This window comes from Cervus canadensis, chromosome 12, assembly GCF_019320065.1.
Source record: "Cervus canadensis isolate Bull #8, Minnesota chromosome 12, ASM1932006v1, whole genome shotgun sequence".
In the NCBI taxonomy this organism is placed as follows: domain Eukaryota; kingdom Metazoa; phylum Chordata; class Mammalia; order Artiodactyla; family Cervidae; genus Cervus; species Cervus canadensis.
Window position 1 is genome coordinate 7,322,754 of NC_057397.1, and position 20,347 is coordinate 7,343,100.

Genomic DNA, 20,347 nt, shown 5'->3' on the forward strand with positions numbered 1-20,347 from the left:
GCGCCCGCCAGGTGTCACTTACCCCCCCGTTTCTGGCCCCCGTGTTCCCTAAGCCTGAGCGCAGAGGCTGGGCTCTCAGCCTGAGTCTGACCACAGCTGCCCAGCGAACCCCGACTGAGACAACCAGGGGTTCATTTCCACGCCGAGCACACATGTGCATCACGCCACGTGGCGTGGGCATGTCTGTGTGCCCTTTCCCGCGTGGCACCAGCGTGGCGCTTAGGACACGATGGGGATTCTGGTAACACCTTCTGAAATGATTTGGAGCACAAAAGAACGCAGAGTCAACTGTCACGTTATATGAACAATATGGGACAAAAGCAACCATTCTTTAAAGACAGCAAAAATGAAAGATGAAGACAAAGAAGTGTGGTCATTCCCTTTAGACACAAAGGACATACTTGGACCGCAGCCCCATCCACATCTCAGCGCCCTTCCTGCAGGACTGCCCACCGACCCCTCTTTGACCCCAGGCTGTCCTGTGACTCGTTTGACCAACACAGTGTGCAGAAGTGACACGGGCCACATCCAAGCAGAGAGCTCCCCGGCTGCCGTGTGGCCTGTCACTTTCCCTATTCCTCTCCCCAAACCAGCATAAGGGTCACGAATGAAAGCAAAATGGAGCAGAGCTAAACCAAGGTTCTCACGGGAACGTGAACAAGAAACAAACCTTTCTGTTTACAGAAACAACTAAGATTCGAGGTCTTTTGTTACTGCAGAGAAACAGCCTAAACTGAATGATACAGAAAGTGATTCAATTCGGTTCCTAGGCCCTAGGCAGGGAGCCAGCAGGGCAACAGCGAGAACGTGACCCCCACCCAGAGGTGTCTCCCACGGCAGAGACAGACGTGCCAGGGAATACGGCTGTCACAGCAGGAGATGCAGAGAATGCGTGGAGAAGTGGCAGGAGGAGCAGGGAAGCCCGAAGCTCCCGGGATGAGGAGTGGATGCACAGGCTGGGTCCAGCAGGGCCCTCCTAAACACAGCAGGGCGCCTGGAGCCCCCACCAGGCCCTGTGCTGTTTCACTCCAGCGCTTTCTCTTTCTCTTTTTTTCCCTTCTGCTATGGAACAACAATTGGGAACTGGGTGATGAAAGAGGCAGGAAGGGATACTTTGTTTTTGGCTTTTAAAAATGCAGGATGATTCTAGCAAAAATAAACAAACTCTTAACCATATATGCTCATCAGTCATGCTTCTTGGTATCCACCCAAAGGAGCTGAAAACTTATGTCCACTCTGAACCCTGCTCATGGACACTCAGTGCTAAAAAGAGATCAGCTATCAAGTCATGAAAAGACAAGGAGGAAGAACCCTCAGCGCGTTGTCACTAAACAACAGAAGAGAGCCCGAGAAGGCCACATCCTGTATACTCCCCGCTCTGTGACCTTCTGGGAAAGGCAAAACTAAGGAGGCAGGAAAAAGACCAGTGGTTACCAGGGGTCAGCGGGGAGGGAGGGATCAACAGGGGCGCCCAGGGGACTTTGCAGTGATGGATACACGTCCTTCTACCTTGATCCATACACAAGAGCAAGCACGAGACAAAGAAGATGCATCGCCTGGTACGGAGCCGGTCTGGGGGGCGGGGGCACGGAACGGCGTGCGCACACGCTCTCCTCTTTACACTGAACTGAGAGACTCGCAGCTCTGCCCCGCGACCCGACTGCCCCCACCTCGCGGGCGCCCGTTTGCTGCTCTGGCCCCCCTCTGGTGCCCCCTCTGCACTGGTCTAGCATTCAGCCTTGCCCTTGACCTATGTGATTGTCCAGTCACTGGCTGGCCTTTCCCTCCCAACACCCTCTGGGTCCTCTGAGCCATTGTCCTGTAACACCTGCATCTCCAGTGCCTGGAGAGGACAGAAGCTCTCGACTCACAGGCAGAACCACCCATGGAGCCGGCGGTGGGGGGCAGGGGCGGGGGCTGCTCACTGCAGCAGGCCTCCTATGACCTGGTGCAAAGCCCAGCTCAGACACCTGCCCACACCCAGGCTCTCACCAGCCATCACCCCTTCCAGACACTTCCTGAAAGGTCAATCTGACACTCTCCTGCATTGAACTCTCTTGTGACCATCCCTTCCCCTCCAAGGACAGACGTGGCTTTATCATGGCTTGCATAGGAGGATTCCAAGCCGGCAGTAAAGCTGTCATTTGTCCTGCAGGTTATAACTGGAAAACCCAAATGACAAAGGCATCTTCAAATGTGTCCATCGTTAAAAATGTACTAAGACTCATTTCCTTCCACCCTGGCATCCAAGGTCCACTAAGTTCCGGCCCAGACGAGTCCACTCCCACCTCCCCCCGCAGTCAGGCACAGGAAACACCCACCTCTCCCATCCTAAGCTCCAGTGAGCTGTTAATCAGGGAAAAACAACCCTTGCCCTGGAAAAGCACAAACAGTGACCAGCTTCCGTTGCTTTTGGAGGGGGCAGCATAACGTAGAGCAAACACACACAGATGCTGCTCCCCTGATACAGACCCTCTCCACTCCCATCAGCTCCCGTGGACATCCAGGATCTGCCTCGCCCCTGGGGGCCGCAGCCTGGTCCTGCCAGACCTCGAGCCACTCAGCTCCAGGGCCGCGCCAGCTCCCAGAGGCAGCGGCAAGGCTTCCCCATCCCACCGGACCTCTGAGAGCCCCAAACAGCACCAGCGTTCCCCCGATGTCTCTGCCTGAGCAGCTGCAGAGCCTTAATTATCCGACGAGTGGGGTGACTTAGAGCTCAGAGACACAGACGCAGAAAACGGCTGCACTTCTTCATCTGGTCATTTTCCAAACCCCAAACAGAGCATACTTATTATGCGTTCATCCTCAGCTTATGAAAGAGTCAGTGAGTTTTCTTAATGTTGACTGATCCGCTGGGGATGAAAAGGCATGCGTGTGGGGTGCAAGGTTAGATAAGAGGAAAAGATCTAATAATAATGATTCCATCACAGAAAGCAGATAAGCCAGACACCAATGCCTTCTGATGGAGATTCTTTGCAAAAGAAAAAAAAAATCACGGAATATGACGAAGCCTCTAGAGCTTACTACCGATTTAATGAGGAATAAAGAAAATGAAGTCAGTCACAATAGCAAGGTCACTACCACCAGAGGCACCCAACTGGCGAAGTCCCCACTGGGGGCCCTGATGTGGTCCATGGACAATTGTGAGATAGATGTACAGGGAACCTACAGATTCAAAGCGGATAGGATGTTAATCGACCTCGTGAATTCTGATTGCAAACAGTGTTTAAAAAACAAACACCACCAAGGTCACTGGAAATGTATACAACATGTGAAGGAGCTGTTCGCTTTAAAGCATGGTACGGCACTGCAGTTAGGTTTTTAACAAGGCTCCAGTGTTGACGATTAAAATGTTTACAGATGAAGTAAGAGGTCGCCTTGAATCTTCAAAATAACACAAGGACATGGGGAAGCTGGTGAGGGAGAGATGGAAAAGACTGACCATGAATCACTAGGGGTAGAAGCTGGGTGAGAAGTCCTCTTATGGGCACCTTCTGCATGTGTTTGAAGTGTCCAGGAAAGTTTCCCAGTAAAACAAAGAATAAAGACACGCCCCTTCCCTGCAGCTCCGTCACTAAAGTGGCCGAGGGGACCCCGCTGGGCTTCTTCCACCCCTTTGGCAGGAAAGCCGCTCTAGGACCCACGTGTGTGCTGTCCGGACACGTGACGGGCTCATCTATTCCCAGAGACCCAGTGGGGCCCCCAGGGAGGTGACGCCAGGACCAGCCAATGCCGGGCCGCAGAGCGGGTGGGGGTTCCCTGCGAGGGAGGACGGGACAAGGCAACATCTGCCACAGTAAGTAGATTTATGAGTAAATGAGGGTCTTCGTGAAATTTAATTTTAACAGTTTGATAATTAAGCAAAAACACAATAATTATCATATCTTAGTTTTTCCAGTAAATTTGCTGCTGGGGACACTGTATTTTCTTAAGGAAGTTTACGATGTTTCACTCAGAAAGTGTTCTACGGTTTCTGGCCATCTTTTGAAACTGGAGGCGGAGGGACACCTGGGCCTGGGGACACAGCCTCAAGAGCAGTAGGTGACTCCCGAGGAGAGGTGCAGGGGCAACAGGGCAGCCCTGGGCTCCAACTTCCACCAACAGCATGGCCTCAACCTCGCTCGCAGGAGGCAAAGACGGGCACAGTGCCCGTACCCTGAGGATGAGGATTAAAGGTGAGAGTGCCTGTGAAAGTGGGATCCTCTTTCCAACACCCCTCAGGTCAAAGTGAACGTTACCACAGGCACCTACCTAGCTTCAGGTCCCAAGGACACTCTCAGTGTCCTGACCGATGGCGTGCAGCCCCAGGAAATGTCATCGGTGCAGACCAAGCATCACAAATCGTGTTAGGCAGAAGTGAGGTGAGCAAACGGCCCTTAATTACAGAATTAATGTGTCAGCCAGGCCACAGAGACGGAGATGAGTCACTCACGTCCAAAGGGCCTGTGACAGGAAGAGATGGGAAGGTGAAAGGTACTTGCTCCGTCCGTTTGCTGAGATGCTTTTAAATTACAAGATGAAAAGAGATCTCTCTAAGAAATATGGGGATTAAGAGTGTTATTTCCAGCTTGGAAGCTCGAATATTCAGCCTATGAGGCAGTCCCTCATGCCCCTCACCGGACACTCAGCAAACGCCTGAATCCCTGAACACCCTGGAAGTCGGAGCCCAGCCGGCCCCTCCGCCGCCCCTCCGCCTGGCCTGGATGGGCGACAGCGGATTAGTGCTGCTCGCGGCTTGCCTAAGGCTGCACAGAGAGGAGGAGGAGACAGGGACAAAACCCACTCCCCCACTGCTGCAGCCATCCTAATGCTCGGCCACAGGGTCAGGCAGTCCCGAGTCCCCACCAAGGGCCTCCGATCTGACTCAGTCTGCCTGTCTGTAACCATGGACAAACGTTCTCGTGCGAGGGTGCTAGGAGGACAGACCGCCGAAACTGTTCCTAACACCCAGGGCTCAGATACTGAGACTCTGCACTCCAGAGGACGCGTCACTCTTATCCTGGGCGCACCTTCCTACCCGGAAGGAGCGGGGGAGAGACGCAGGCACCCCACAGCCCAACTGGAGCTGGTCCCTCCCTGTCCAATGCCTGGTGCCCCAGGATGCCAGGGCTCCGCCAAGGGCAGCCTCGCGGCTACGCGGCTTTCAGCGACAGCTTCTCGCTGAAAGGGAGGCTGTGCCACGCTAGACGATCACACCAGAGTCTGAGGACCGCTCCACTGCAGGGGTCCCACTCGCCCTGCCCACCCCAGGGTGGCCGAGCCTGTCCAAGGGCGGCCCACATCAGTGTCAGGGAGGCTGAGGTGCGGTGGGGCTGGCTCTGCACAGTGTGGGAAGAGCCTGGCAGGGGTTGAGCTCAGGGCTCCAGGGGATGGGGGGAGTATGGGGCCCCGCGGAGACAGACCCTGGCGGGACGAGGACCGCAGCCCAGTCTCTGGACGTCCCATGGCTGCCAGGCAAGGTCCACCCACCACAGCTTCCTCCCCCCTGACCAGCTCCATCAGACCAATGGCCCGGGACCCCTCCACAGAGACAGAGCACATGTCAGAACCAGGAAGGCTGCAGAGGTCTAGAGGTGGGCACGGGGACTCCTGCATCCCACAAACACAGGACACCCATGGGCTGGTGGGGCTGGGGGAGCAGCACCAAGCTGACTGCCCAGACAGACGGGGCATCGTGACCTTGGCTGTACCCCGCCCCGCCCCCCCCACCAAACGGCCCGGCTGCACGGGACCCATGCCACGTGATCATCACTCCCTGGCCAGGGAGGGTCCGGACTTACTCATCCTGACACAGGCTCCACGGAGCATGTTCTGGAAGCATCAATATTTATTGAATGAATATTTTATGAATGAATAAAGAATGTGTGAGTTAGGAGCATTGAGAAATGAGGACTTAAGCACAAAGCTTAACAAGGAAGAAGCCGGAAGCACAAAAACGAACTGTGCTGGTTTGTGAATGGGCTCGTTAACATTGCTGAGACTTCCGGCGCCGCCAGGAGTGAGTCAACCTTAGAACAGGCTTGGCGATCTGTACATTTTTCAAAAGCAGCTTTTATTACTGGTGTCATGAGACGACCTGAATGGTGCCCTCTGGGATCGCAGGTTGCATCTAAACGTCTAGACAAGGCAGATGGTCTCCTGCCCAACTTGGAGACCAGCACGTGGCCCGGGCGGCTGCTGGTGGCCTTGACCCCAAGGATGGGGCAGCGCCCCAGGCAAGAGCTGTGCTTACGCCCCAGAGACAGAGCATTCAGCGCCACTGCCACGGCCTCCACACGGCAGCACCTGGTCCCCGCACGCAGTCACACCCCAAGAACCCTCGAGAACAAGGAGCTGTCGGGCGGGGTGGGTCCTTCCTCTCGAGAGTTAAGCCGTAAAGCCCTCCCAACTACCAGCCCAGGACGGCGAGCATGACTGGGCATTCCTGGGTCATCACTGACGGGGGCGTTAGACGGCCGCACCCTGGGAGCGACCTCGTGTGGATCAGCACGAGAAGGGTGAGCGGGCACACGCGGGAGCCAGGCATGAGGCGCCGTCGGAGGGCGAAACCTGACCACATCCAGCTCCAGAGCATCGCGCTGACTGAGAGTGACTGAAGGACACAGAGACACACAGTGCGTAGCCACGTACGTTGTCGAGCAAACACCCTGGAAACAGTGCTTACTGCGGCTGCAAACAAACACGGTGACGCGCTGGTGCAGCACGGCGTGACGATGCCACGTCCTGAGGCACAGAGACGCTCAGAGGAGGAAGAGGAAGGGAGGCGGTGGAGGGAGTCAGGCTCGCTGCTCTCCACTTGCTCATTTCTTCCCAGTGTCTTCTTATGAGTTGAAAGAATTCCTCAGAGAACTTTCTCTACCCATTGTATGACATATCCCGAAACTAACACTTTGCTCTGTTTGATCAGCTCACTCCATCCGCCTTCCCAGCCTCCTGCCAGGATCTAACTTTTTAGGCATTCCCAAGACTAGCGCAGCTATTGCAAGACACCACCCCCAAGTCCTCCAAGAGGCAGAGTTTCATGTGTGCTGACAGTTTTCCTTTTGATACAAAATCAGCTTAATGGTGGGACGCACAAATCTTAAGGGCACATTGGCTAAATCTTAACAATGGCAAAACACCTGTGTAACCCACACCCAAATATCGAGTCACACAACATGACCATCACCCGGAACAAGCTCTGTGCCCCTTCCTGGTCAGAGCCCACCCCGTCCTCTCCGGAAGCAATGCTCTGCTTTTAGCATCATCTCAGCAGAGTCTTGCTGGTCCTGGGGTCTCAGATGCCTGGAGCCACGCTGGGTCAGGCACCTGCACTCGGCGGGAGCTTCCTGACCCCACCCACGGTGCTGTTTTAGGAGTTTGCTAGTTTTGCCTGCTGAGTAATATTCCGCTAGGGAAACACCACCGTTGGGTAGCCCTGCTCCTGTGATGGACACCCAAGCTCTTTCTAGCTTTTGACTTGGGATGTTCTTTACAGGTCTTTTGTAAACATTTTTTTTTTAACTTTACTTGAACAACTAGCATTGGGATAGCTGGGTGGAGTATGTGTACGTTTACTGGCTGAGCTCGGGTGACGGTGCCCCTCTCTCAAAGGCCTGAGCCTGGCTTGGCTGCTTGAGGCATTAACTCCCCCGAGGAACTTCCCACTGATGCTGACATACGCCCCTCAGATAGATACCCAGTGCCCCAACACAGCTTTCCTAAGGATTTGAAAGTGAAAGGTCTCGCCCAGAGGTTTGGGTGTCCTTAGACATGGTACTTGACGGACATCGGCCGGCTCCCCCTTGACCTGATGACCACTCCCATCACTTTCACTGAGCCTGAATAAGGGCCGCAGTGTCTCTGAGAGGAGGGCCTGACTGCCCAGCCCCCAGGGTCTCAGGGGCCGGCCTGACCCAGCCCCCCGCGGGTGGCAACAGCAGGGCCAGGGGCCCGCGGGGACACTTACCGTTGGCACTCGCCTGCGTGCAGGACGAGCTCCTCGTCGCTCCGGGCGCGGACGCTCAGCTCGTGCTCCGTGGAGTTGAAGACGTCCAGGAGCAGGTGGCTCTGCCGGGTGCTGTGGCAAAAGACAGAGCCTGTCAGCATCTTCTGACAAAGAGGAGAGTGACCCTGCCGCCCCTCCCCAAAGATCTGACGGTCCTGGGCACGTCAGAGGTGCGGTTTATCAAAACGTCATGCCCCCCAGACACAAAGGCTTACGGAGAAGACTCATCCTGAACCGACTGTGAATTCTACACAGTGGGTGTGCACAGGAGGCCTCCTTGATCCTGGGGCACATACTTATAACCCACCATGGGTGACCTTGGGAAGGGACCTTGAGTTCTCCAAGCCTCACACATGACCACCAGGACGCCTGATTCAGCAGGAAAGCACTCAGCATATAGTGTTGTTCAATAAATGACCACAGTGTCATGGTCCGGGATTTTTGTGGGTGCCAGGTTGGGTGCTGAGCAGGGGTACACAGAGAGCCGTGTCCACGCTGCACACACGTTCACCGAGATTCCTCATGGGAACCGCCCCTCAGTCCCTCCAGAACTGTGGGCAACACCATGAGGTCACTCACCACCCACCTGAAACCTCGTCTGCCTGCTTTCGCTACTGCAGATGGTAAAGCTGCAGAAACCAGGTGCCCACCGCCCCAGGCCCCAAGGGGGGTGGCCACTGGACGAAGGTCCACCAAGTAATCAGCTTCTAGAGACTTCCCATCCCAAATAAGATGACGAGCCCTCGAAGGGGACAATGTCTCCCTTCCGTCTCCCGACTCCCTTCCTCCCCACTAAGTAGGAGCAGGACCCAGAAAGCTCAGGGATTTCGGGGGCGATGGGGACGATCACCATGGTATGGGGGGTTGGGAGGGGCCTGGGGGGTCTGGGAAATGATGGTACATGCCCACTAGCTACATGTGTAAAAGAGAAGTCCAGCCACGCATGCTGAGGTTTGTGTTGGCTTCCATTTGTCAGGTCCCCATTATGGTTGAATGCTTGCCTAAAACTAACATGGCATCTCAAATGCCAAGTGTCACAGCTGGCGCATGACAACTGATCGAGAAGTATCCGCTCATGGAAACCGGGATAGCCAGGCCCAAGACAGAAGCAGACAGGGTAGCCAGCAACAGAGGAAGAGCCATTCTCCCTCTTGGAGGAAAAGGGTAGCTATATTTTCATAGAAAGAAAAAAAGAGAAGACTCAGAAAAGCATCTGTGCTCTGGGTCATTTTCAGCTGAGCGTTTCTTCAAAACGTGACCTTCCAAAGGGCGTCGGAACTCTCAGAGGTGCTTCTCCAAGTGTGGTGATGTAAGGTTTCGCTGCTAGTTAAGCGAGGGGGAGAGGGGACGCACACCCACAGGTGCCTGGCTGCCCGCACGTGGTTAATTCATACAAGAGCCCGGGGAGGTCGTCCTCCTATGACTCACTGAGGGCAGAGGAGAGGGCGGCTCAGGAGACGGCGAAAGATGCTGGCGGATGGCTGAGGACGTCCACACCTGGAGCTGGAAATCCAGCAGCGCTCACAGGGGACGAAGACGCGTGTTCCAGTCCAGACCGCGACCTCCGTCCTTCCCAGAGAAGGGAGCTGAGGTGGAGAGGGCGCCGTGACTTGCCCAGGGGTACACACACACACACACACACACACACACGAACACACACACACAGAAGGGAACTGAGGTGGAGAGGGCGCTGTGACTTGCCCAGGGGTCCACACACACACACACACACACACACACGCACACACACACACACACACACACAGAAGGGAACTGAGGTGGAGAGGGCGCTGTGACTTGCCCAGGGGTCCACACACACACACACACACACAGAAGGGAACTGAGGTGGAGAGGGCGCTGTGACTTGCCCAGGGGTCCACACACACACACACACACACACACACACACACACACACACACACACACGGGAACTGAGGTGGAGAGGGTGCCGTGACTTGCCCAGGGGTACACACCACACACACACACACACACACACACACACACACACAGAAGGGAACTGAGGTGGAGAGGGCGCTGTGACTTGCCCAGGGGTACACACACACACGAACACACACACACAGAAGGGAACTGAGGTGGGGAGGGCGCCGTGACTTGCCCAGGGGTCCACACACACACACACACACGCGCGCGCGCGCATGCACGCACATACATGCATACACACAGAGACTGGCATCACCCAAAGGCCACCTGGCATGTGTGAAATACCACATTTTCAAAACACGCACCTACTGCGTGCACCTACTCTCACGGAAGGAAGGGCGGCAGCGGCTGGATCGTCCGGCCGTGCACCAGGAGATGTCACCCGACGTGTCTGCAGTTGGTTGTAGGTTCTGTGGGTGGGGGTGTCCTCCCAGAGGTGCAGCACTTGGAAAAACATTTACGAGCTCTGACAGCTGCCTACGAGAGGGCTCTTCACTCAGCCCACAGGAAAATGAGCTTTCGAGAATGAAGACCTATTCCGCCCTTGTCATAACTTCATGAAATCTTTAATCATAGCAAAATCTTTCATCAGGAAGGGGAATTCATAAAACATTTATCAGAGGTGGAAAACTGAAGTGATTTTTTTTAAGTAGAAAAGACAAGACTCAAATCGGTGTTGTTTTCACTGGTGGAATATAGGTGTTAGATATAACTGCACAGAAAAGATGGATGTTGGAATATAATACTTTTTTGGCTTCTATTTTTTTCTGACTCACTGTCTAATTGCGGGGGCAGCTTTAACCAGGGTTTCTGTTCCTCCTAACTGTTGGCAGCATGAGATGTTGGTGGATCTTCGCTTTCTATCTTTTATTCATAAATTAATTCCCTTTCCCAAACTGCTGCAGTACCATGGGCCACCATCATGTCACTTACCCTGTGTATCTTTCTATATCACTTTGGATAATTCTCTTAAGCTTTAACCTGGGGCTTGAGCATATAATTCACATTTAATTCTTGTGTGCTTTTTGGTTTTATTTTTGTTTGTTTGCTGTTCGTTTTTCTGGATGCATCTTTCTGGAGTGCAGGGAAGCCCAGGAAAGCTAACTGGAAGAATTGAGATCACAGCAAAGCTTTAGATCCATCTGCTTGGTCAGGGCTGGCAGCAAAGTCCCAGCCGCTGAGAGGAACCTGGAGTGCAGTCAGGGGGCCAGATGAGGCTGCCAGGTGGAGAGGAACAGCATGGTCCACACAAAGAACGACGTGTGTGCGGCCACGCCTATAGATGAGGACACACCATTTACTCTGTCCACAATCAGGACAGTTTTATTTTTTAATTCATATAAATATCTACTGAGTCCCTGTCGTGTGCCAGGTACTGTTCTAAGCACTTGGGATATGGAAATACACAAGAGAAACAGGGTCTCTGCTTCCACGGACCCCAAATTCTTGTGAGGGGAGTGAGCCAGGAAAGATAAGGGGAATTAAAAGTAAAAAAAAAAATCATATTTCGTAAAATAAGGAAAAATGGGTTCAAAAAGGTTGCTGAATACAGAGTTAAGACATACATCCACACACAAAATAACAACAACATTCCTATATATCAACTAAAAACAATGCTAGAATAATAATTTTTAAAAAATATATCTACAATAGCAATGCACCTAGGAATAAATCTAACAAAATGTATACAGGACATTTATGGAAAAAATTCTAAACTTTTATGGGATGATATTAAAGGTGATGAATAAATACAGAGATGTTTTATGTTCAAGGATAAGAAAACTTGGTATTTTTAAATGACTCTTCTTTTCCACTCCAGTACTCTTGCCTGGAAAACCCCATGGATGGCATAGATTGGCAGGCTACAGTTCACAGGGTCACAAAGAATCAGACACAATTGAAGCAACTTGGCACGCACGCAGTTCTTTCCTGGTTTATATAAATTTAATGTAACTCAATAAAAAAATCTCAACAGAGTTCTGGTTTTGGTCAAACTTGATACACTAATTCTAAAATTCATATATAAGATCAAAGGCCAAGAACATGTGAAACAACAATGAGAAAGGTCTTTGGAAGGGATTTGACCAACCAGATATCAAGAATTGCTATAAAGCTGTAATAATGAAGGCCCACAGTAGTGGCGGAGTGATAAACACATCAGAGAAGGAAAAAACAACCCAGGAGCAGACCCATGAATGTAAAGTAATAGTAAGTAAATCTGTAATAGTCACACACTGGAAGCATATATATATATATAAGCAAAGATGAATTAAGAACTCCAGACCTCACTGCAGGCTAAGTCTCACGTTAACAAGGCTGAGCGAACAGCGCATGGCAGGAGGTAATTACAGTATCATTTATATCAAGTTTAAAATACTTTAAATTACTCTGTATTGCTGATAATAGTCAACTGAAGGGTAGTAGTCACTCTCAGTGAGGGGGAAAGAGAATAGGGTCACAGAGGAGCACGCACAGCTTTAAGAGCTTCATTTTTCTTTCTTTAAGTTAGAAAAACAGAAGCAAATGCAGCAAAATGTAAAGCTCTGACAAACCTGTGTGGTTGGTGATTATCCCCTTTGTTGTCATTCAGTAGCTAAGTCATGTCTGATTCTGTGACCCCATGGACTGCAGCACGCCAGGCTTCCCTGTCCTTCACCATCTCCCGGAGTTTGCTCAAACTCAGGCCCACTAAGTCAGTGATGTCATCCAATCATCTCATCCTCTGTCACCCCCTTCCCCTCTTGCCCTCCATCTCTCCCAACATTGGGGTCTTTTCCAATGAGTCGGCTCTTTGCATCAGGTGGCCAAAGTATTGGAGCTTCAGCATCAGTCCTTCCAATGAGTATTCAGGGCTGATTTCCTTTAGGACTGACTGGTTGGATCTCCTTGCAGTCCAAGGGACTCTCAAGAGTCTTCTCCAGCACCAAAGTTTAAAAACATCAATTCTTCAGTGCTTAGCTTTCTTTATAGTCCAACTCTCACATCCACACATGACTACTGGAAAAACCATAGCTTTGACTAGACAGACCTTTGTTGGCAAAGTGATGTCTCTGCTTTAGCCTTTCTGTACATGTTACTTACACTTAACATGTTTTTTAAGAGATCTTTTTAAAGTCACTTAGGATGTTGCCTTAGCCTGGGCCCCCACCCCTCAGGAAGCTGAGACTGAGAAGAGGGCTGGGGTGGGAGAGGGCATCTGGGGAGGGGACAATGAAGGGAGCAGGTCGAGCTGTAGGCTGCACCGTGAGTGTGCCCTCAGGCGGAGGACAGGGGATTACTTGTCTAGCAGCCCCCATCGCCCAGCTCAAGCTTCCCTGCAAAGAGTCAACGCCCCACACTCACTGCAGGCCCTGTGCAGGATAAGCACCCATGCTTCAGCCTCAGAGAAGACCCTCAGAACATTCCAGAAATCGAGAGCTACCCAGCGAAGTGGAGCTGAGATGCCATCAAGTCACCCTTCGTAAATCTGGCTGCCACAGAGATGGCTAGTGTGAGACATGGGCTAGGACTTGAGGCAGAAAACAAGACGTGCATGATAATTTTTTTTTTTTAATTAAGTGCATCTCCTGAAATCATGGGTTTCCCAGGTGGCTCAGTGCTAAAGAACCTGCATGCCAATGCAGGAAATGTGTGTTCAATCCCTGGGTCAGGAAGGTCCCCTGGAGAAGGAAATGACAACTCACTCCAGTACCGTGCCGTGTGTGTGCTTAGTCACTCAGTCATGTCCGACTCTTGCAACCCCATAGACTGTAGCCTGCCAGGCTTCTCTGTCCATGGAAGTCTCCAGGCAAGAATACTGGAGTGGGTTGCCATTTCCTTCTCCAGGGGATCTTCCCGACCCAGGGATTGAACCTGGGTCTCCTGCATTGCCAGCAGACTCTTCACCGACTGAGCTACGAAGAGTACTCTTGCCTGGGAAATCCCATGGACAGAGGAGCTTGGCGGGCTAGAGCCCGTGGGGTCACAAAAGAGTCAGACACGACATAGCAACTAAACAACAACCTGAAATCACAGAGATAACAACTGACTTCAGATGTAATGGCAAAGGAGGGCCTCTCTGATGAAATGGCATTTCATTTCAGACCCACACGATAAGAAGGCAACCGTATGAAGGCCTTGGAGGAGTGCTTTCCAGAGAAGGCAGTTAAGGCCAAATCTTAGAGCAGGGTGGAATCAAGGGACAGAATGAGCCAAGAGCAGAGAGGAGCAAAATTAACGACAGAGTAAAGGTCGTGCAAAAAGTTCAGATTTTATTCTAAGGATGATGGAAAGCTATCTTTAGAGTCTTGAGCAGATGACTGATATGAATTGGTTTATGCTTTTTAAAAACATGAGGAGTTTTTATTCTGGAAAAGATGGAGTAAGCACAAATAACCCATCCCCTGTCACCCCTACTGAATCCAACTATAAATCCTACATACAATGCAGGCAGCAGCTATCTGATGGTCTGAAAAGTAAACTATAGAAGGTGGATTTGGGAAGGCAATCTGAAATCCAAGTTCCTCTGAACATCATGAAAGGGTGGGAGAGGGGGTCCTCTGGGCTTGTTCTTTTTTCTCCTCTCTTTCTCCCAGTCCCCAGACCCCGGGCAGTACCTCTATGAAACAGCACCATGATGGCAGTCACTCGAGACCAGGACACCAAGGGACCCAGGTGACCAGTCCCACGGCCACAGGGCCAGTCCCCATCGCTTGATTTCCCCTCGCCGTCCTCTGACCAATGAGTCCCACACACAGACACGCAGCAGGGCACTCAAACCTTGGCTCTGCTGTGGAGAGACAGGGAAGGGAGGCCCCTGGACAGCGCTGGGGAGACTGTGGAAAGGACAGAGGTGAAGACAGTGGTTTGCTAAAGTGGTACCTGACCTGGGCTCACCGTGGAGCGACCGTGAGGGGACGGATCCTGAGCAGCAAGCCATGGGCTCCAGTAACTGACCTCCAGGAAGGCACCCACGGGACTGGACCAGGGAGAACCGCGGACCCGGGGCCGGCCCAGGGAGAACCGTGGACCCGGAAACCAGAGCAGCCTGGCCCACAGAAGGCACCGCAGGGCTGTGGTACAGACCACCCAGCAAGACAGAAACACCCACGCTCCCTTCAGGATGCAAGCAAGGCCCCGCATCTCACGGCATTGCGTGTGCAGTGTCTGTAACCTAGGTCTATAAGCACTCAGCATAGGAAGGACCCAGGAAAAAGCTGATTTGCAATGGAAAATAAAAATCAATAGACCACAACTTCAAGATGATCGTCTTATCCCAGAAAGACTTTAAATATGTTCTGCAAAGTAAGGGCAAACACACTTGAAACAAATGAGAAGATAAAATCTCAGCAAAGAGATAGAAGATGTAAAGAAAAAGCAAAGGGAAACTTCAGGAAAAAACTGAAAATTTCACCAGGTGGTGAATTACCTGAGTAACTGAGGGGATGAGTTACTATAAAATCAGAAAGGATACAGAATAAACACCACCACTGACCAACTAAGTACCTGACACTTGGCGAACATTCCGCCACCAAAATGGCAGGACATCCACCCTTCTCAGGTTATACGCAACATTTACCAAAGTAAACTGCCTTTAGACCATGGGGGGAAATAACCTCTAGCAACTTTAAAGGGTAAAAATCACACAAATATTTTTTTTGAATCACAAAGGAATTAAGCGTATTTGAAAACAGATTAATAATATATCCAATGGAAACAGTGGAGAGGAAAAAAAAGGGGGGGGGGTAAAAACAGTCCTATGAGACAGGAAAAGCTCTAAAAGTCATGCCATAGGAGTTTGAGATGAAACAAAACAAAACGCTCACAGTTTTTGAAGAAATAATGGCTGAAAATTCCCCAAATTTGGCAAAAAAACACACACACACACACACACACACACACACATAAATGCACAGATTCAGGAAGCCCAACAAACCCCGAGCCATATAAATTTTTTAAAATCGATGCCCAGAAACATCCTAATCAAGCTAAACTTTAAAATGCAAAAGGAAAGAAGCCGTCGACAAGAAGTCATCTGAAAGCAGTCTCAGTGAACAACACACTTGGTACAGGGGGAACAGTTCAGAGCCTGAAGATTTCTTATCAGCGTTCCAGTCTGGTTGCTTAATGGGTGCAATATCTTAAGTAAGTCATTTAATTTCTCTGAACCTCAGTTTCCTTAGTGAAGACAAGAACGCCTATGTCATGGAATTATTAAGAGGCTCCAACAGAAAAAAAACAAAACAAAAAAAAGAAAAATGAAGGAACTCTGTAAAAGTGCAAGCAGAATAGTGCATAAGCAGGAGGGATGGTGATTGCTATTAGCTTGGTTGCAGTCAGTGGGGCAGCAAGAGGAAACGCGCACAACCCTGCCAGCAAAGCAATCCCAGCTAATGATTCAACACCGACTCAGCAAAAGTGAATATGAGAAACTCCCATGCCAAGGTCTGAGTCTGTCTAAAACCATGGCACTATGCCCCGAAAGTTAAGTGGGGCCTTCTCCCCAAGCCTGGCTGAATTCTTCTAGGCCTCTAGGGTCCAAACATCACCATTCCATCGATCCTAGGGGTGCAGTATGTGAGTGAAGACACAGCCAAGCTGGTAGTGATAGCCACGCAGACCTTTGGCCAAACCCATGTGGACAGAGGAACCTGGCAGGAGTTGTTAGGAGCTGGACACGACTGAGTGAATGACCTTTTCACTTTCTCCATCCTGAAACTGGCTACTAATTTTTCAAGAAAGAAGACTGATTGATAACAGGCAGTTAGTTAGTTTAGTCACTCAATTGTGTCCGACTCTTTGTGACCCCATGGACTGCAGCATGCCAGGCCTCCCTGTCCATCACCAACTCTCAAAGTTTACTCAAACTCATGTCCATTGAGTCAGTGATGCCATCTCATCCTCTGTCGTCCCCTTTTCCTTCCGCCTTCAATATTTCCCAGCATCAGGGTCTTTTCAAATGAGTCAGCTCTTCACATCAGGTGGCCAAAGTATTGGAGTTTCAGCTTCAACATCAGTCCTCCCAACGAACACCCAGGACTGATCTCCTTTAGAATGGACTGGTTGGATCTCCTTGCAGTCCAAGTAACTCTCAAGAGTCTTCTCTAACACCACAGTTCAAAAGCATCAATTCTTCGGCGCTCAGCTTTCTTTATAGTCCAACTCTCACATCCATACATGACTACTGGAAAAACCAGAGCTTTGACTAGATGGACCTTTATTGGCAAAGTAATGTCTCTGCTTTTTAATATGCTGTCTAGGTTAGTCATAGCTTTTCTTCCAAGGAGCAAGTGTCTGTTAATTTCATGACTGCAGTCACCATCTGCAGTGATTTTGGATCCCAAAAAAATAAGTCTGTCACTGTTTCCATTGTTTCCCCATCTATTTGCCATGAAGTGATGCCATGATTTTAGTTTTCTGAATGTTGAACTTTAAGCCAACTTTTTCACTCTCCTCTTTCAGTTTCATCAAGAGGTTCTTTAGTTCTTCTTCGCTAGAGACCATATATGCCTGTGCTCAGTCGTGTCCAATGCTTTGTGACCCCATGGACTGTAGCCCACCGGGCTCTTATGTCCACATGGGTGGACAGGATGGAGAGCTTTCTTGTAAGTCTTAAGAAAGCCAGAAAGCTTATTCAATTTAATGTGAAAGTCACTCAGTCATGTCCGACTCTGTGACCCCATGGAGTGTAGAGTCCATGGAATTCTCCAGGCCAGAATACTGGAGTGGGTAGCCTTTCCCTTCTCCAGGGGATCTTCTCAAACCAGGGATCAAAGCCAGGTCTCCTGCACTGCAGGCAGATTCTTTACCAGCTGAGCCACAAGGGAAACCTTCAATCTAAAGTGACCCCCAAAACAGAACAAATCATCAGCATGTTCTTCTGGTGATATAATCACATCTTCACTCCTGCCACACAGATTACGGAGCTTCCAAATCTTGCTGAAGACTCTGACAGTAGATTTACTGTCCATTAGAACCAAGTTTCCCAAAGAGTGATGTGAAAGGGGACTCACGGGAGGGCCCTGAGGAAGGGACAGACGCGTGCCTGTGTTCTGGAACGAACACTGCAGCACTGCCTGGAGAAAGAGCTGGAAAGGGAGAAACTGAAAGCAGAGAGACTCTGAAGGCTGTTGCAACGATCCCGGAAAGGGAAGAGGAGGCCGGCCTCAGGGACAAAGGTGACACGCCTGAGTCAGTCCAGGGCTACTGAAGTGGAAAGGACAGATCTGGCGACCGGTGGAAACACGGGAACATTTCCCTGTGGCCAGCTGACACGCAACCCGGCCTCTGGGGAGGATCTCAGGGCTGCACGTTACTGAAGGCAGGAAGAGCCTCTGTTTCTGAGCTTTTAGTTAGTAAGTTTTAAAATGTTCCCTGTAAAAGGAAAAAATTTTGAAATGGCGAGAATCAAAAAGACACAGGATAACAAGCATCGGCAAGGATGTGCAGAAAACGGCAACCTTCGTACCCTGCTGGTGGGAATGTAAACTGGTACAGTCGAGATGGAAAACAGTCAGGCAACTCCCTAAATGGTTAAACAGTTACCACATGATCTGATAATTCCACTCCTAGGGATACCCAAGAGGAATGAAAACACAAGCCCACACAAAAACTGGTACATGAATGTTCGTAAAAGCATTATTCCCAACAGCCAAAAGGTGGAACCAATCCATCAACTAATGAATGGATAAACAAAATGCCACACATCTGAACAATGAAATATATTCCCACATAAAAACAAACGACATACTGATGCCTGCTTGTGGGTGAACCTGGACAACATGATGCTAAGTGAAGAGAGCCAGTCACGTTTTGTATGATCCCACTTCTGTGAAATTTCTAAAACAGGCAAATCTATTGAGACAGAAAGTAGACTGAGGTGGGGTGGGGTGGCGGGGAGGAGGGAAACAGGAGGAACTGGTGACGGGCATGGGGCTTCTGCTGGGAGAATGAAAAGCTCTAAAATCAGACGGTGGTGATGGTTGAACAGCTCTGCGACTATACCCAAAACACCGAATTACACAGTTTAAGTGGGTGAATCGTGTGGTATCCAAAGGATGCCTCCATAAAGCCGGGTGTGCAGGCGGCAAGGACACAGGGCGCTGGAGATGGGCCCTGCAGGCTCGCGGCTCAGCCCCACGGCGCTGCACCTCACTAGGGCCCAGCGCTTGGCACCACTGTGGTCTCGACACACACGCTATCTGTTCCGTTACACTGTCTGTTGTGCATTCATAACGGACCGCAGGTACGAGAGAAGAGCCACGAAGCCCACACATTAAGGGGGGCAGGAAAATGACTGAACGCGGGACACCTGGGCCTCAAACCCAAGGTAAAAAGGTGACACAGACAGCTAGGGCGCAGTCAGCCTTTCATTCTCTGGGAATGAAGACCAGCCCAACTCATAAAGGGCGGAGACGTGCTTACAAGTGACAACCTGAAATCATGGTTCATGGGATCGGCATTTGACATTATGATGATTAAAACTTTGAAAATGCCAAATGCAAAAATTCCAAGTGGAAGGTCACAAACAGCTCTGGCCAGTTATCGATGACAGACAAACTACCTTTTAACATACACTCAATCCCTAAATCAGGTCTGACGTGGGCCTTTTTAATTGATGTTTATAAATCGTACTCCTTAATATAATTAGTGTGTTCCTGCTGCTGCTCAGTCGCTAACTCTCTGTGGCTGACTCTCTGTGACCCCACGGCCTGCAGCACGCCCAGGCTTCCCTGTCCTTCACCATCTCCATGAGTTTGCTCAAACTCGCGTCAATTGGTGTATGCTACTTGCTAAACAGAAATAATCTTTAAATCTGTCTTTAAGCAACGAATATTGATAGCGTTTTAAAATGAACATTGAGACATAACATTTAATAATATAATGGTTCAAAACAAAATTAAAATAATCGATAGTAATAATTTAAGAATGTATACGATTAAGACATAAAATAGGACCCTTCGAGGCACAGCTGCGAGGGGAGACAGACAACAGGAGGTGATGCATGGCCTGGGCAGCCCCTCAGGACGACACCGGGGACCAGAGGAGGCCCACCACCACGTCAACCGAGATGACAAGCCCAGCGGCTCCGCCACGGCCGGTGTCAGGGATGGGGTAGGGGTCCCAGCTCCTGCCTGTACAGGTCTACACTATTCAACACCTGGAAAGAGGATGAGAAGTGTGTTCGTCACTTCAGTGAACACACACCGACAGGAGCAGGAGGGGACGGAGCAAATGCAGTAAGTCATTAATCTCCTTCCAACTGGAGGCTCCACAAGCGGACTAGGAGAGGGTGACCCTGGGGTGGGGCGCCGGGCAAAGAGCGGCCGTGGGTTTTGAGGCACAAGAGTCTTCCTGATGTTCAGTCACTTTGCCCCTCCTAACATGTGGTCTTCATGGCTCTCTGCTTGTCCCCGTTACGCGCACAAACCAGACAATAAAGCA

General features: G+C 50.7%; 1 protein-coding gene across 5 annotated transcripts in view; it reads right to left on the bottom strand.

Moving 5' to 3' along the window:
* The window catches only part of TRAPPC9 (trafficking protein particle complex subunit 9), a 384,613-nt gene that overhangs the window by 138,750 nt on the left and 225,516 nt on the right, over nt 1–20,347 (bottom strand). For all 5 annotated transcript variants that reach the window (XM_043483137.1, XM_043483134.1, XM_043483135.1 and 2 more), the window contains one exon: nt 7,949–8,059. In XM_043483137.1, the coding sequence (XP_043339072.1) occupies nt 7,949–8,059 (111 nt within the window). The remainder of the gene's footprint in view (nt 1–7,948; nt 8,060–20,347) is intronic.